We start from the raw sequence: 16990 nt of genomic DNA on the forward strand, positions 1-16990 counted from the left end.
TTAATGTGTGAGAATGTGTGAGTGGAGGAATATTTTTACCTCAAGCAGGTCTCTGAACCGCTGAATGAAAGCATCTACCACCACAAAAAAGCTAGTTTCATCCAGTTCCCAGGGTTTTGAAGAATACCTGACAACAGAAAGAAAACAGGGGGGAAGAAAAGAAGAGGACAGAGAAAGTAGAGCGGAGGTAGAGAGGCAGAAGCTGATGTGAGGAGACTATTGCACTGATTTAGCAAATTAGCAAACAAATTACATCAGGACATCTCTGATCTGCATCCTGCAGATCTCACCTGCTCTGACACCTTAGTTATAACTGGAACAAGCTTCTGTGACCTCAGATATTCTAAACATTTTCAGATTAAGGCAATTCTGTTTTTCATTGTTTTTTAATGATGTATTTTATTTTGCATTGACCACTGCAATGGAAACATATTTGGCCTTGCAACCAAATACCTTTCAGATTTATTTTATATAGTATGTGTCCTCTCCACCGCTAACATGTGCAGATGGAGCCCAGCTGATAACTCCCAAGTTTCACAGTGTAACCAAAGGGAGTCTGAGCCTCCATATTATGGAATTCATTCCACTTTAAATCCCTTCTTAATTTTTTTCTTTTAATAAAAGCTTTTCTGATTGTTTGAAATCTGCTCTTATTTAGACTTAACATTTCAATTATTTTTAATATAAAACTATTTTATTGTTGTATTTTCTCTAATCCATGTCTCATTGTTATATTCTGTGTTATATTTATTATTGCTCTTAAATAATGTGCCTCAACTTAAGATGAATTCAATAATTCACTAAAAACATTAAAGTCCCTTGAGGAACAGGTGAGATTTCACCTACTTTTGGTGAGTCTCGGAAGCGTGCAGGTACACTTCCTTCCAGTACTGGCAGCACTGGATGCAGTCGCTGAGGTTTTGTTTACTGGATAACACGTAGCCCTCAAAGATCCTGTCCAGAGAGATGCTCTGGCAGCACAGGCGGATGATCTCATTACTCATCTGCAACATGGCAGAAAACAAACACTTGGTATGATGAGTTTACACAAAAGCCAAATCGCTACATTGTAGCATTATACATTTCGCATATTGATTGTTATGAGTCAAATCGCCTTTTAGTTGCTATTAAATGCGTCATGATGATGAGAGAGAGAGAGAGAGAGAGAGAGAGAGAAAGAGGGAGAGAGAGAGAGAGAGACAGATGACAGAACATAACACAAATTATTTGAGGTTGTCAATTGAGCTGATCCCTCCCATGTCGTGGATCTCAGGTACCTTGCAGAACAGACTGGTGATCTTGTCACTGGTGTTGTAGTGGTCCGAGTTGACCCAGACAATGCGGATGAGACTGACGATGTGTTGCAGTTTCGGAGCAACGTCGCTTGGCTTGAGCTTGGCTAGTTGATCGCAGGGCTCCTTCAGCATGGTCATGTAGGACAGGTTTGACTCGGCCTGCCGCGAGCAATCCTGGTAAACACATATATACAAATGAAATGTGATATGCATTATTTCTTATCACTTTATTATTCCATCTCTGTGGTGTTTAGTTTGCATTTGGAGTTTGAAATTGATTGTGGGTGTAACATCCTGCGAGTTTTTACATCCTGAGTAGTGTTGAGGTTGAGGCCACTTGTTCAGGTCATCCCCCCATCCCTCAATAGTAGAAGGCAGAGGAACGATTACATTTTGTCACATGAGATATATATGGTGATGGCGTAACATAAGAATGCACCCCCCCCCCCCCCCCCCTTCTGTGCAAGAACATGATTACCCTGATGCTGATTGGTCGAAACAGTGTTCAGGTGTTCAGGTCATCCAGCTTTCTCTCTTTCTTTACCAAATACAGAGTAAGCCAGATTCTTTCCAGCCCACACACACAACATACAACTAGAGCGCTGTGAGGGAATATTTGCACAATTCGACCAAATGTATTTAATCAATATCAGGCCCGTTTAGAGAACTAATATCTATGAGTGGGTGTATTTTGATAAGTGAGAGATGAATTAAGGCTTGATGCTTGCAGACTTCCTGTACCTGTACTTCCTCGACCTGTTTGCAGAAGCGCTGAACATACAGAGACTTGGCGAGCTCCAGGATGTTCTTGATGTGCAGGACCTGAGGCTTTTGGAGCTGCTGCATGACGTCCGACAGCTTGACACAGCGAGTCTTCCAGAAGGCGATCTCCTCCAGCAGACCACAGTCGTCCCACATCTGCATCGTCTCTTGACCATGCAGGAGCTCCTTGATCTGATCTGTCCAGTGGATGATGACAGCTGAAATTGTCAAGTGCCAGAAGAGGAAAATAACTGTTTAGATGGATGGATCAATTTAAACACACACACACACACGCACGCAAGTTCACAGCTCCTCAGGCTTACACTCCATTCTCTGAACCAGCTTCTTGTCTTTGCTGGCCTGCTCAGGGCTGCTCTGTAGGGCTTCCATTGGAATGTACAGGACTGTGTTGCCCCCCATCTTATAGACATCATCTGTTTAAAAATAAAATGACATAAATATTACTCTGAATCATGTGTGCATATGGCTCTATGGGACTTTCTTATAGCCAATGTTTACAGATTTGATCATTTCTATCTCATCATCCTGGCTTTTACCTACATTTGTAGTAAAAAAAACTATTTACAGTCATGGAAGCGCTTCACTGTTGCTGAATTAAATCTCCCGGCTAGATTGCAGAGATGTGGGAGTCAAGAATCAACTATCTTTAAAACAATTTGGCAGCCTGACGAATAATTATGCTGTAAAAATTAGATTTTCATAGGGAATATTATCAAAACTACTTTTCTTTGGTGGTACAGATTTAGTTAACTCCCTATACAACTTCCATAACAAGGGCAAATGTCTTGAAGAATTAGGTGTCCCTTTCACAGACTCCAGGCTGACACATATTAGAACATACTTAATCTATTGGTCTATTTAAAAGACAGAAGGAGTCTACTTTCCACTCAGCTGCATGAGAAATCACCTCAAGGGGGAAATAATTGCTTGTATTTATGGGTTCATTCTAGGATTATTAGTCAACTGTCTCTCACAGGTCTCCCCCCGGTACCCACCAGTGAGGCTGGCAAAGTAGCAGTGCATGTTGTTGGTGTAGCTGTCCTTGATGCTCTTCTCCATGTTCATGCTGAGGGCGACTGCGGGGGCGTGCAGACAGGTCATGTCGTGGAGCAGCCTCTCGGTGGAGTCGCCGCGGATTGTGCTAACCTGTACATCCGTATCAAACATCTCTGGTGTGATTATGGCTCCTGGCTTGCGGGTAAAGTAGCACAGCTGCTCTGCCACCTGTCCCTACAAAAAGGAATTTCAAGATGTTGTGGTGAAGAGAAACAGAAGGAGAACTCAACAAATCTCTAAGGTGAAGCACATTCCCTATAGTATTGTATGAAAAGAGTATTGTGTGCTGTACCGGTTGGGGCATGGAAAACTCCACCCGAAGTTTAGCACTGGTGTCCATGTAGACCACCACAGTTGTGATAGTGGTGTCCATGATAAATTTATCCAAAGCCCTCTCATTCTCCTCTGTCCACGAGTCTTCTGTTAGACCAGAAATAGCCAGACATCGAGTAAACAACTTCCAGTGGATGGTAAGATGAAGAGATGGATCCATGGAGAAAAGGAGGGAGGGAAAGAACAGAAGGTGTTTATTTAGTTGGATAATGTCTGTGCATACCAAGGAGTGATGACAGAAAAAGTAGAAATTACTAATTCCAATTAATGAGCCAGCTTTACCAGGCGAAGGGTCTTTAGGTTGTCATCCTCCATTTCTTTCAAAGTTGCGACCTCAAATATTTCTCCTTTTCCTATGAAACATACACACACACACACACACACACACACACACACACACACACACACACACACACACACACACACATCAATGTATCAAATTTTAATGTTAAACTCTCACGGTCCTGTTTGTTACCAATGCCAAGTTCTGTTTTTGTATCTGTTGGTTTGCAGGAGTACATAAAAATGACATGATGGATCATCACGAAACATTGCGAAAGAATGTGGTACGAGTCGGGAAGAGCTACATTTTGGAACAGATCTGGCTAAAAGGAGGGAATTTCCTTTCTACTTCTTCTCCAAATTGTTAGATTAAATTACAACATTAGTGAAAAATTTGTTATTTTCAAATTATTGCACAATGCTTATTTTCCACTCATTTTTTTACTTGCCAGGTGCATACCACTTTATTCCCTAAGCCAATGAGGATATGTTTTAATCTGGGTTTGTCAGTAACCAGTGGTACATAGAAACTACTGAACCGTTTACCAGGAGACTTGGTGGACCGATGCATTATGGGTCGGGGAAGGGCCCATTTAAATGTTGGTGTGGATCTAGATCCAATTCCATATTATGTGTATGGTATTGTACGCAAATTCCGTGTTGTGTGTGCGTTTTGGACAAACACGTCACTTCCTGCGTCCGTCATGCGGTGCAACATGGGTCAAAAGTGAATTGAATCAGTTTAAATTTTCTATATCTTTGCAGTGAATGAATTTCTTCATTCAGTACTTCAGGTATTCCTACATCACTTTTTACAGTATATATTGACTATGAAGCACCGGACATTAATTTCACACAGGTGCTTTTGCACATCTGATGCATTATTGCATAAATATGAATCTTATTGTACAATTCATTACTCAATAGGACAAATATGTACAATACTAACTAGCTGTTAGCTAGCTTCTTTTCCGACAGGAAGGGACAATTAACACAAGAGGAAGTCGGCCATTCACTAGCCTCATGATTCGATTGCGATTCACAACGATGTATCTCGATGTATCACATCCACAATTTGCTGTATTAATGCGCATGGCTGGTTTTTCATCAAGTAATATAACCAGTCGGCCAAATCGTGGTGCCAGGGCGGCTCTTTAGGGGGCGCCATCCAGATATTTAGCCACACCCATTCCTTAATGACGTTAACATATTAACGTCAAGGTTGGGGGCTGTTTTACACGCATGTAGTTTGAGGGAGACGAATAAAGTACATTGAAGTTACAGCAATTGTGTGCGGCCATTCTCACAAACTTTGACATGGTTGCGGTCAATGGAAGAGGAAGAGGACATCACAGTGGAACACCTGCAAATAACAAGACATTTCCTGTCGCCACCAGTGTCGGTGCTCGGGTCCTAATGAAAAACCAAACCAATTAATAAGGTTCCGGTGGCGGTCGATAGCCGTTGGTGCTGTTGGTAGTTAGCTTGCACGGTAGCTAGCTGAACTCTTCCACAAGTTAGTCAGCTTCTCTGCTGGTTGGCTCAGACCGAACTGGGACTTGCCCACACTGGGACCAAAACATACAACTCTCATTCCGTTTGATATAGAAGCAGTCTGGTAGTGTCTCAGTGACTGGTCTGACCTGGGTGAGGTTCATGTGAGTAAGTGGAACAAGCAGACGAGTTGACAGACTCTAGATCAGCAGCGGTAGATCCTCACCTGACTTCCTCCGCTTCACCGGGACTCGTGTTGGCTGTACACGTCTCCATGGAAACGTTTGGTGGCCCGGGGGGTGGGGGGGGGGGAGCTTCACGGTCTGTCCTAACGGTCTGGTTCTGGCCCCTCCCCCTCCACATTTTAAACATTACAAATATTTATACTTTCATCTTCACTATACTGCAAAAAAATATTCGAAACTAAGTGTATTTTTAGCTTGAAAAAGTATACTTAAAATTTCAAAACTTTCAGCCAATACTTTGATACATTATTACATACACAGCTTCTTCTACTTTATCTCAGCTTGTTGTTTTATACCCTGTTTCTGCTGTTTGCCTTTGTTTTGACTGTAATTGCCCTGACTTTTGTTTGTATCATCTTATTGCACAAAACAAAAATACAAAAATCTGATATTTCCCACTCATCTAATACACTAAATCCTCGGTTCCCAAACTGGGGTACATGTACCCCAAGGGGTACGCGAAGTGGTTCAGGGGGTACGTGGGGAGAACATTTTATCTGCGTTTTCAAAGTGAAAAAGCCCATTACATTTTCAAACTGAGCTATAAATAATCGCGCAATATTAAATAGTCTGAATAGCCAACTCACATTGCCAAAAATACCCATATTCAGCAAAATAATTACACTGCCAAAAAAAGTTACAGGTAGGTTAGTGACCGTTAGTCAAAACTAGGGATGGGCATAATTAATCGACAATCGATTAATTGATCCTTAAGAATTTCGTAGATGACATTATTTTGTCATCTACGATTATTATAAGTCCTGAAATCCCTGACAATTTCAAAGTTTCAAGTGTTATAGGCTGTATACGTGCGTCGGGGGGGGGGGGGGGGGGGGTACGTAGCTGGAGATTGAATGTCTGAAGGGGTACGAGACTGTAAAAAGTTTGGGAACCACTGATCTAGATTAACCTCCATTCATTTGAATTGGTCTCCCCAACTTCTTAATATTTATGATTTATTCTTTTATTTATTCATTCACAGCCTCATTCTTTGGTGCATGATATGGCAAGAAGACAGCAGAATCGCATGCTCTTAAGTAAAGCCGACACTGACAGTATTGTGCGGACCCAGTGTCAGACTGTCCTGCAATTTCAAATTCTCAGTTGCTCATTATTCAGGAATAATCTCAGTTATTTGTCTGTCTATCCTATTATCTGGGAACTCATGAAGCGATGAATATATTCTTTATACGTGTACAAATGAGAGAAATAAATCCTTAAAGCACTGTTGTAATATGCCTTAATTTGAATGCCTTGTTTGTGATGACTATATATTTACATAACTCGAAGAAGCTCATGGGGCCAAGGAAGACAATCAGTGCAGTACTGCCTGTTGCACAACTTTTCATGTAGTGAGTGCATAGGACATTTTGGCAGGCCAGGCCAACCCATCCATGCAACAACTGTCCCACTTAAGCTACTGGAATCCTGAAATATGCTGCGAGTTTGTCTCCCAAAAGAAACAAATTTTTAGTCCAGTGCACAAACATAAGCTCACAGACAGAGTCTCTGAGTTTCAGCAGACGATACTGAGCCAATTTTAGGAGTCTGACCTCTGATGCCGTATTTATTACACATGCACTGAAATGTCCAAAGGATTGGTTGAAAATAGTGTTATTCAACACAAAGCTGCAGTTTGTCTGTCCTTGTCAAATAATATCATGCTCTTGCTGATGATATAATAAAGCCAAGCTTTTTGTCCATTCATAAATATCACTCTCCAGAGGCTTATATTGAATATCCTCACAGCTTGAAGTGAAACTAGTGGTACACAACCAGCTGTTAGGAGATAAAATATGAGATCAAATATGTTTTTTTTACTGAATTCTCATTTGGATTTGATGTTCAGTTCAGAATAAGTACTTTTGTCAAATGTTGTCCCAGAAACTCTCCAGGCATCTGTGCTTTTCATTGATTATTGGGAAAAAGGGAAATGTATAAGTTGTATTTCCCACATGTGTTTTAATTGAAATGTGAGGGCAGCTGCATGCAAGACATAAAAACACCCAAATTAAATTTAAAACATTTTATTCATTAGTCGACAACATAGTACAAACCAGAAACAGAGTACAGACATGATGTCACCCAGTGCAAATTATACAGAGTAGGAGCAGGGGTTGCAGTGGGGGGTTAGTGTCCATTTACAAACATCACTGTATAAGTTGTATAAGTGTATAAGTTGTATTTCCCACATGAGTTTTCATTAAAAACTTAGTGGGGGGTGGAGTATGCCATCTTCCTGGCATCCACTGTTTCCCTCAACAAAAGGGAGAGCCTTGGTGCCCTCTTCCCTTTCTCTGCCATATGGTCCAGCTGGTTATAGTAGGTGTCCATCACTTCCTTTTCCGTCACCACCTCCAGGTCCTGCTGGATCATCTGGAGGAGCTGACAGAGGCCCTCAAGAGACGGCCCGTCTCCTTTCTTTAACAGCCTCCTGATGCAGCAGTGCATGGATTTCTCTGCCAGCACCTTGGAGAGGAACAGCTCCCCAATAAACCTCAGCATATTGAGGAAGCGACCGGAAGGTTTGGTGTTCTGTTGCTCTTCCCTCAGCCGGTCGGTGACCCTCACGTCCTGGACTGGCTTCAGGCAGGACCAACTCTCTTGATGAATGCCCTCCTTGTCCAAGTTCTTCATGAACTCTGCCTGGCAGTGTTTAACCAGCAGAGACCTGAAGGAGACGCTGACTGACCAGTCGGACAAGGACTGGAACTCCACCTGAAGAGGAGAAAACCATAAAGGAATATTAACACTAATGTAACTCACATACATACATAGTGATCAGTGTGTTAAATTAAGGTTACAACCTGCATACAAATACAAGCTGTCCAACTAAGTAAGAAACAGGATAAAGTAGCTTCCAGTCATAGATGCATCACTTACTTCTGAGAGGTGTTGACACAGCTCCGCGAAGACTGCAGCAGAGTCTGGTTTCTTCACGGCCCTCTTGAAAATGAGCTCCACCATTTCCTGCAGGTTCTCCTCAACGTCCAAGTCCTCGTGACTCAGATCCGTCACGAAGGCTTGAAAGTTTGCAGTGACGCAGCTGACGGACTCGTAGGAGGCAGCGCCGAGAAAGACCACCTGTGTTGGGATCATGTTGATTCAAATCAATCGTAGTTCTCTTAAAGGCAAATCCAAAGAAACGAGTTCAGGTGCAAGAACAGAGTTCAGGAGCAAGAAAAGAGTTCAGGAGCAAGAACAGAGTTCAGGAGCAAGAACAGAGTTCAGGAGCAAGAACAGAGTTCAGGTGCAACGAGCCAAGTATTCCGAAGAGAACTGACTGTAAACTGACTGAAAACTGACGCTTATGTAGGGACAGACTTCAAAGGTATATGGCTGCTGGTTTGGTGACCTTCAGTGACATTCATCAAAGGAACAAAGCCTGAGTGATAACGTTCAAAAAAATTCAGAAAATGCCTATTTTTTTTTAAATGTACAAGTTTAATTTAGATATACATTAAATTCAAACTTAACGGTTTGAGTGAAAAATCCCCGATGATGCTTCTGAAACTGTGTGTTACAAAAATAAAGTACATCTATTTATCTACATCAATTTAAATCTATCTGGGGGGGGGGTGGGGTATAGGGGGGCTAGTAGCGTTCATGCTAATAAGGAACGATAATGCCTGTTTCATATTGGTAAATGTGTCGCTTTCAAGAGTTTTTACAACAACAGTTTTAATTTGGTCAAACCACCACGTGGAAATGTGTCCTTCGAGGGAAATCACTGGCACTAATATGGCAGGCAAAACGTTTGCAGCGCTGTTTGAAGTCAGTGGGCACGATGTACAGTCAGAGTCCGCCTCCGTGTCTTTATTGAACGGGTGTCTCCTCTTCTTCGTCAGCTTCTTCTTCCTCTGCGCCATTTTGAAGCTTTAACGCTCCTTCAACCGTCGCTGGACAACTTTAATGTGCGGGCAGTGAAATAAAAAGATCTCGGCTCGTAGCGTCTCAGCAAGTAACAACACTGAGGTCGGACATGTTGGATACACGTTTGAGGGACTTCTTGCTTCCGTTTTAGTGTGAGACTACCACGGTGTTGTCTGATGCTCCACACCGCCTCCGGCCGCTCCGGGGTGGGATTACATGGTTACGGTGGCCGAGAGAGCTGAACGCACTGCAAATGAAGAAAACACTTTCTGTTAATAGCAACATTTGCTAGAAAATGGACACTTGCATCTGTAAATGCCTTTAATTTACATATAATCATTTATTGCACAGATGGGACCAGATCATAGTTCTTGTAAACATTGAATACATTTTCTTTTTGACTCAATTCAAACAAATGATTATGCTTGAAATCTTACCCCTAAATAGGATTGTTCCCTAGGAAATCAGTAAAATGTCCTTTTAAAAACCCTATTGAAAGGCAGGGATAAATCTAGTTAATCTAGATCCTCGGTTCCCAAACTGGGGTACATGTACCCCAAGGGGTACGCGAAGTGGTTCAGGGGGTACGTGGGGAGAACATTTTATCTGCGTTTTCAAAGTGAAAAAGCCCATTACATTTTTCAACTGAGCTATAAATAATCGCGCAATATTAAATAGTCTGAATAGCCAACTCGCATTGCCAAAAATACCCATATTCAGCAAAATAATTACACTGCCAAAAAAAGTTACAGGTAGGTTAGTGACCGTTAGTCAAAACTAGGGATGGGCATAATTAATCGACAATCGATTAATTGATCCTTAAGAATTTCGTAGATGACATTATTTTGTCATCTACGATTATTATAAGTCCTGAAATCCCTGACAATTTCAAAGTTTCAAGTGTTATAGGCTGTATACGTGCGTCGGGGGGGGGGGGGGGGGGGGGGGGGGGGGTACGTAGCTGGAGATTGAATGTCTGAAGGGGTACGAGACTGTAAAAAGTTTGGGAACCACTGCACTAAATGAATAATACCAGTCTAAAACACACTATTCTACATTTACATACAGCAGGTACTCTGTGTAAATGAACCAACACATTTTCAGTCAAGCCTGCGTAATATATTTATACATGACTTCATATAGCATATTTCAAAACAACAGGAGTTGACCCCAAGTGTTTTACAATCATATACAATGTTTTAAAGGAATACAGTAAGTAGTGTGACAATAAAATCTAAGTTATAATTAACAGATCAAAATGCCATAAAACACAATAAAAAAACAGATAAATAAAAAAATGAATACTAATAGAATTGTCTCAGACTGAACTAAAAGCAATCTGAAAAAGGTAAGCAATATTTACAGTATTTTCCATTGTGTCACAGGACTTATGGGACAGAAATTATGTAAAGCATGAGAGCAGCAGAGAGGAGTTGTGAGTAAAATAAATTACAATCACAGAAATACTGGAGGCACATACAATCAAAACATATCATGGGGAAATTATATATGAATTGGTTTATACTTTACAAGGCTTTTGATCATACCACATCATACACAAGAATGTCTTGAATAGCATGTCAAATACAGAAAAAAAGAAAGAGAACATTTGCTTAACAATATAAATGATTCATTAATCCACCACCTACATATTTAAAAACATACTGTAATAAAAAAAAAAAAAACAACTTACAAGTGTGCATTATAGATCTTTAATATAAAACTCTTTAATCAACCCTGTTGAGATCTAAGTTCAGATTCATGACCTTGGAAAGCCTCTGCTCTGACATCTTTCTGCTGTCGTCTCATCTGGACTTCACCAAACAGTGGCAGTCCAGCGTCGCCACCCAGTGGCACAAAGACTCAAGTGGAATACAAGGGGAAAGTAGTGGTGGAGAGAAAAACTTATCATTTCTGTATATTTCAGAGAGAGAAACTGAAGACTAATTTGATTATGTAACATATTATATGGCAAAACATAAAATTAAATCTCTAATATTTAGCCAGTTTACAAATATATGTTAATGGTATATGGAAACTCAACATTTATAATTGTCATTATCATAAATTCTAGACTTCCAGAAGAAAGATGAAATTGTGGAAGCAGAAATAATACCATCAAATAAAATGATGTTCAGGTCATGTTTTGTAGTAGTTTATGTTGTATTTCCACCCAAGGACTGGTGAGCAGTGAAGGGTAATACTGTGAAATACTGACATTAAGAAAAAGCTGTTTCTGCACTGCTTTGGATAAACTACCAGTTTATCTGACCTTTTATGAGCAATGCAAAAATCTGCTGGGGAGGTACCATGCTCTCCTGTCAAAACAATGGAGTATTAAGACCTCCTCAAAGCACTCCATCTCTTTTTCCAGCCCCCTAAAGTCCTTCTCTCCCCAAATAATATTAAACTCATTAACATCCATGACGCAATTAGGTGCAAACGTTGACACAGGGAGCTGGAGCGCTGCGTAGAGGGAAAGATCCAAGCCTAGGCTGAGAAAATGTGGACGTGTTCACCCATGGGCGAGACGTGATTGATGGACTCATCACTGATCTTGCATCTCTGCACAGTCATATCTTTCTAAATGGCTGTACAGCTCTACTTCCTCCTCTTAAGTGTGCAACTTATAAAATGCAAAAAGTAGCCTTGAGGCAATCCATAAAAAAACAGCAGATGCAGTTGGACTAAGGTAGTAATATTTGAGTCATGAAGATTAGACACAGAGGAAATTTTTCGCCATGATTGGAGCCAACAGTCCATTAAAACTGACTTCTTATTATGTTAAATGGCCGATTGTTTGACATCAGACCTGCTTGAATGGCCTCTGAACTCTCTCCATTAGCTGCCCCGCCTCCATAGCCACTGGCAGGCTCACTGGACAACTTGTCGACTTCTATTCAATGACGATCAACTGGACCGCAGTTTTTCTAATATTAGGTCCAAGAGCAATGACGGTCGATAACGGAAAGTTGAGTCACTTTTGAATCAAAAGTTGTTAATCTTGCCCTTTCCCCAGAAACTAAAAACAGGGAAGAGAGCATGTTGGTGAAAGTAGGCCGGTTTAAAAATCCAAGCACGAGGTAAAACCCATCAAGTAGCTTTGAAACAGAAAATCATTTGGCACCCAGCGGCGTCTCAATCTACCATGTCTGCAAAGTATCTTTTCTTTTCTCAGGTCTGCAACTTTATATAACTGACATTTACAAAATGTTCACACATCAATTTAAAAAAAGAGTTTTGCTTTGAGATAAACCCGGTTGAGCATTTCTCAGTGAAGAGTTGCCTCTCAAAGACCTCAGGTATGAACATTTTCATGCATGGGGGGGGGGGGGGGGGGGGGGGAGAGACCATAATGACGCATTCACAGGTTGAACGTCAGCTCCAAAACGATAAAAATGCTAATTTATATCATTAGGTTCTATATTGTACTGCAGCACTTTTCTAAAGAATATCAGAAAGCAAAACCGAACCCTGCTAGGTTAAACAATTCTTATTCGCTCATTAGACAAGGGAGGTAATTAGTAGCCCATTGTAAATAACACATCACAAATATTTCCATACTGCATTTACCTTCCAGCTCACTTCAGCTGAAGCTGTTATCCATAAAAATGTACCTGTTGCTACCAGTAAAGCACGATTTGATTATGAGTATAGCCTCATCTCCCACTCAACCAGAGACCCCCAGAGACCCACACACACACCCACACAGACCTGGGCCTGATAAAGAAGCTCTTAAACCCTGAGGAAGTCTGTGTTCAGTCTTTCAGGGGGACAATCCTTAAGTCTGAATACAACCTTGAACCCAGGCCCCGCCTCCCTCTGGTCCCCCTCTCTCATTACTGGACCATTCTTCCTCCCGGCTCACTTTCTCCTGGGTCGTTCTCTTGTTTTTCTCTCCCTCCCTTTCAGGAGTCTGGGCTGAGTCCTTTCCAGTGGGGAAGTCCAGGCCTCCTCTCCCACAATGCTGACTCCAAACGTCTTGTCTGGGAAGCTTCATTAGAATTCATTTGTTTGAATAGGTTCATTTCATTTCCTTCAGTTGCTCCCTCCCTCCGTCCTCTTCTATTCAGCTTTTGGAAATGCATATTAGCATCAAAATATCCTTTACCTCAACTTGATTGACTGCACTTGTTCGTCTGAAAGTTTCTGTAAAGTCGGATACGTCAGATACCTCTGTGGTTCAGATGAAGTCACCGCTCAGTGACCAAATATCTTCACTGTTCTATGATGGCTGCAGTGTGATGACAAAAAAAAGATTGTTTGAGAGCGGAGTAGAGCAGATGTGCTGACACAGGCTCGGGTAGCTGCCCGGCCTGGACATATCAGATGCAAATACATTCTTCCATCCAGCCTTAATCTCCAGTGGTTATGCTATACACAGTAACCGCTAAACACACACATATAAAGCAGAGCCTTGTGTAGAAAGCAAATACGAAATGGCCGGAGACAGAGGAGCAGGCAGGCCGAAATTAGAGTCTGAGTCTGTGAGCTCAGAAATAATGACAGGCTGCCATGCCAAGGAGGGGCGGGGAAGAGAGGGATGAAAGGATGGATGGACAAATAACTAGCGCAGAGAGCCTGTGAGGGGCTGTTGTTGTTGCTCGGACCAGATGAGGCTGAGGCCGGACAAATACAGCATCACTTAGTAAAATGAGAGTACACAGACGGATGGGAGAATAGAAGACACATGGTGAGAGAGAGAGAGAGAGAGAGAGAGAGAGAGTTGACTAATTTACAAGTGGTCAGAAGAAAAGGGAAGCTCAGCTGGGGTCAGCAGCCTCAAAGGATGTATAATATTCCAATAAAACAACAGAGATACAGTATACACACACACACACACACACACACACACACACACACACACACACACACACACACACACACACACACACACACACACACACACACACACACACACACACACACACACACACACACACACACACTACACACACACAGTACATCCAGCAATAATCAGCTCCTGGCTCAGTGGCACTGACAGCACCTGAAGTTCATGCAGGCGAGACACTTCACAGCAGCTCTTCCTCCGATTCAGTCCTGGACTTCATAGGGGAAGGCAGGTTTGGCAAATGGCAGAGTCCATGAACCTCAGGACCAAAGAGAAGGGCCGCTGTGAAATGAGCAAATGGTACAAGACTGAAGTCTTTGTTTATATTCCTGCACTCCATCAGAACATGTTGCTGATCACAAAAGCTGTTGATAGTCTTGTCATGCCTCCTCTTCCCTCCAGGTAGCCATGTTGAAACTCAGTGACATGGCTTCGGATCAATGCGTCATAAAACAAATACTCTTCTGCTAATGAGAGACCAAAAACACAAACCTAACAACCAACAAAAGCACATTCTAAATGGTTTTTGTTCCTGCAGCTCTTGGTGGTCTTGGATGCCCTGAAGAATCTTGGCATCCTGCACACAGGCATCAAACCGGACGACGCTATGTTCGTCCACCTGCAGGACCAGTTGCTCAGGGTGAAGTCGATTGCCTTTGATTGAGCTATGATGGCGTCTCAAGTGGAGCTGGGGGTGGAGGCCCAGCCGTATGTGTAGAGGTGAGTTCATCCTGCACAGTATCTGTTTAGCCTCATTATTTTCTCTGCTCTGAAAACGTTCCAACCGATTTTTCTTTTATTTTTGGCTCGTGTCTTTCTTTCTCAGGGCTCCAGAAATCTCACTTGGCCTTCCATCCAGAGAGGCCGTCGATGTGTGTGTGTGTGTGTGGGGGGGGGGGGAGGGGGGGGTCAGCTGCCTCCTGGCGTTCCTGTACCCGGCTCAAAACCTGTTCCCAATGAACTGCATTATCAAAGGGTGTACATCTAACCAAATTAATTTATATTCATTCTTCATATTGATAGAGAATGTAGGCGGATGTGATTCTCATAATGTTTATTCTGCCTGCAGATGAGGTGCATGGTTGCAGCGCTGGGCCAGCCGGAGGACCACCTGCTCTTTGCTGGCAAGTACAGCCAGCTGTTCTTCATCGAAGAGGAGGGTGAAGACAGTTCATCATGGAGACTGATGGTAGAGGAAACCATGTTCTTCTTTGTTTGAAAACTTCATTGGACCTTTTTTTAAATCACACTTCCAAGTTCTCATCTTTATTGAGCTGTCGAGCAGCTTTATCGAGCTGCTGAGCTCTGTGAACGGTCTGATTCATGTGAGCACTCTCTCATGTGCTGTACACGTACAGACTGGATCTGTACCAGTTATTTATCTGACAATCGGGAGCTGGACCGTCTGACCTGAAACACTGTTTACAAATCCAGATCCATCCAAAATTGGAGTCCGCTGAGATGTAAGACCACTTTGTGTCTCTCTTAGAGGGGTTACAGCTTCTTGACGGGGATGAGAGGATCTGCAGCAGCCCTTCATTTCCATCAGCCTCCTGAGAGAGGACGTGACAGTGGAGACTATTGACCACATGTCGTTTCACACTGGAACTTCAAAACACATCAGCTTAGATGGACTGATGGGTTTAATTAATTGAAACCGACTGATTTAGCAATTGATCGTCTTACCTCATCCAGTCTGACCCCCTCCCAAACTGCAATGAGGGTCAGCCCAACTGAGACAGGATCCTCTGGCTCCATGGACGAAGTCTCCTGGGATTCTGACAAGGCTCTAGACTCCACAAGTCCCACTAGGTCGTCCACTGGAGACGATAACACCAGTGAAGTCTCCTGGTGTTCTGACAGCCTCCTCTGGCAGACAGAGTAAACTGCTAATTATACTCGAGCCTCACAAGCTGCTTCCATCAAGAGTGGAGGACTGAATGATCATTCCTTTTTTTATTGGTGTTTTTTAATGTTTTATTAATCATTTTTTGCAACATTTTAATACATTTAGTGGTTTTAACACTTTTGCAATATTATAACTACATTTTACTACTTTTTTTGATTTTTAACACTATGTTATACTGTTGATATATTTATTGTTTCATTTTAATACCTTGAATAATTTTTGTCCGTTACAGTTTGTAAATCAAATCTATTGATTGTATTTCAAAACCTCATCATTCTGATATTAATCAGTTTTTGTGCCACAGAGTTAGTGTTTTTGGGGCCCGAGTGTGAATGTACTGTGGTCAGTGTCACACACACACACACACACACACACACACACACACACACACACACACACACACACACACACACACACACACACACACACACACACACACACACACACACACACACACACACACACACACCTTCCACTGAGTCATTCACTCCACTCACACAAAGACATACACTTCTAGTCAGAATCTTTTCCAGCCCCTTGACCCGAGCTGACAGCAGCCTGTGTTCTCTCTCCACTGTAAAGAGAGGTCCAGTGATAATGAAGCCAGAATGGAGCATTTGGACAGAATGACAGCTGGAATGCTGCCAGAGCCCCATCAATGTGTGTGTGTGTGTGTGTAAATACACCTTTAACTGGAATGGAATTTAGTGTGAATCTCTGCCAAGGCCGAACAATCACTTAACAGATATTTAAAAAAAAGTTCCTATACCTGACCCTTTGGCCAGATCTGCAACAAAGTTTAACGAGTTCTTCCCTGGCTCATGTCTCATCCCTCCACCCAGTTTGGTGCAAATCAGTATGTTACTTT

At 42.2% G+C, this 16990-nt stretch overlaps 2 protein-coding genes across 2 annotated transcripts in view; both read right to left on the reverse strand.

The window, feature by feature from the left end:
- The window catches only part of dnah2 (dynein, axonemal, heavy chain 2), a 55493-nt gene extending 51711 nt beyond the window's left edge, over positions 1–3782 (reverse strand). Inside the window, exons 1-8 of the mRNA XM_053416221.1 lie at positions 3750–3782; positions 3427–3591; positions 3074–3308; positions 2381–2491; positions 2037–2275; positions 1278–1469; positions 847–1004; positions 40–127 (exon numbers count right to left, since the gene is read on the reverse strand). Of these exons, the coding sequence (XP_053272196.1) occupies positions 40–127; positions 847–1004; positions 1278–1469; positions 2037–2275; positions 2381–2491; positions 3074–3308; positions 3427–3591; positions 3750–3782 (1221 nt within the window). The remainder of the gene's footprint in view (positions 1–39; positions 128–846; positions 1005–1277; positions 1470–2036; positions 2276–2380; positions 2492–3073; positions 3309–3426; positions 3592–3749) is intronic.
- Positions 3783–7499: 3717 nt separating this feature from the next.
- LOC128430287 (eukaryotic translation initiation factor 4 gamma 1-like) lies at positions 7500–9577 on the reverse strand. The gene is made up of 2 exons (XM_053416318.1): positions 8372–9577; positions 7500–8206 (listed from the first exon to the last, which is right to left on the reverse strand). The coding sequence occupies exons 1-2, from the start codon at positions 8585–8587 to the stop codon at positions 7700–7702; spliced, it is 723 nt and encodes a 240-aa protein (XP_053272293.1). The 5' UTR covers positions 8588–9577; the 3' UTR covers positions 7500–7699.
- Between the last annotated feature and the right edge of the window lie 7413 nt (positions 9578–16990).

This window comes from Pleuronectes platessa, chromosome 23 (assembly GCF_947347685.1).
Source record: "Pleuronectes platessa chromosome 23, fPlePla1.1, whole genome shotgun sequence".
NCBI classification, from domain to species: Eukaryota; Metazoa; Chordata; class Actinopteri; order Pleuronectiformes; family Pleuronectidae; genus Pleuronectes; species Pleuronectes platessa.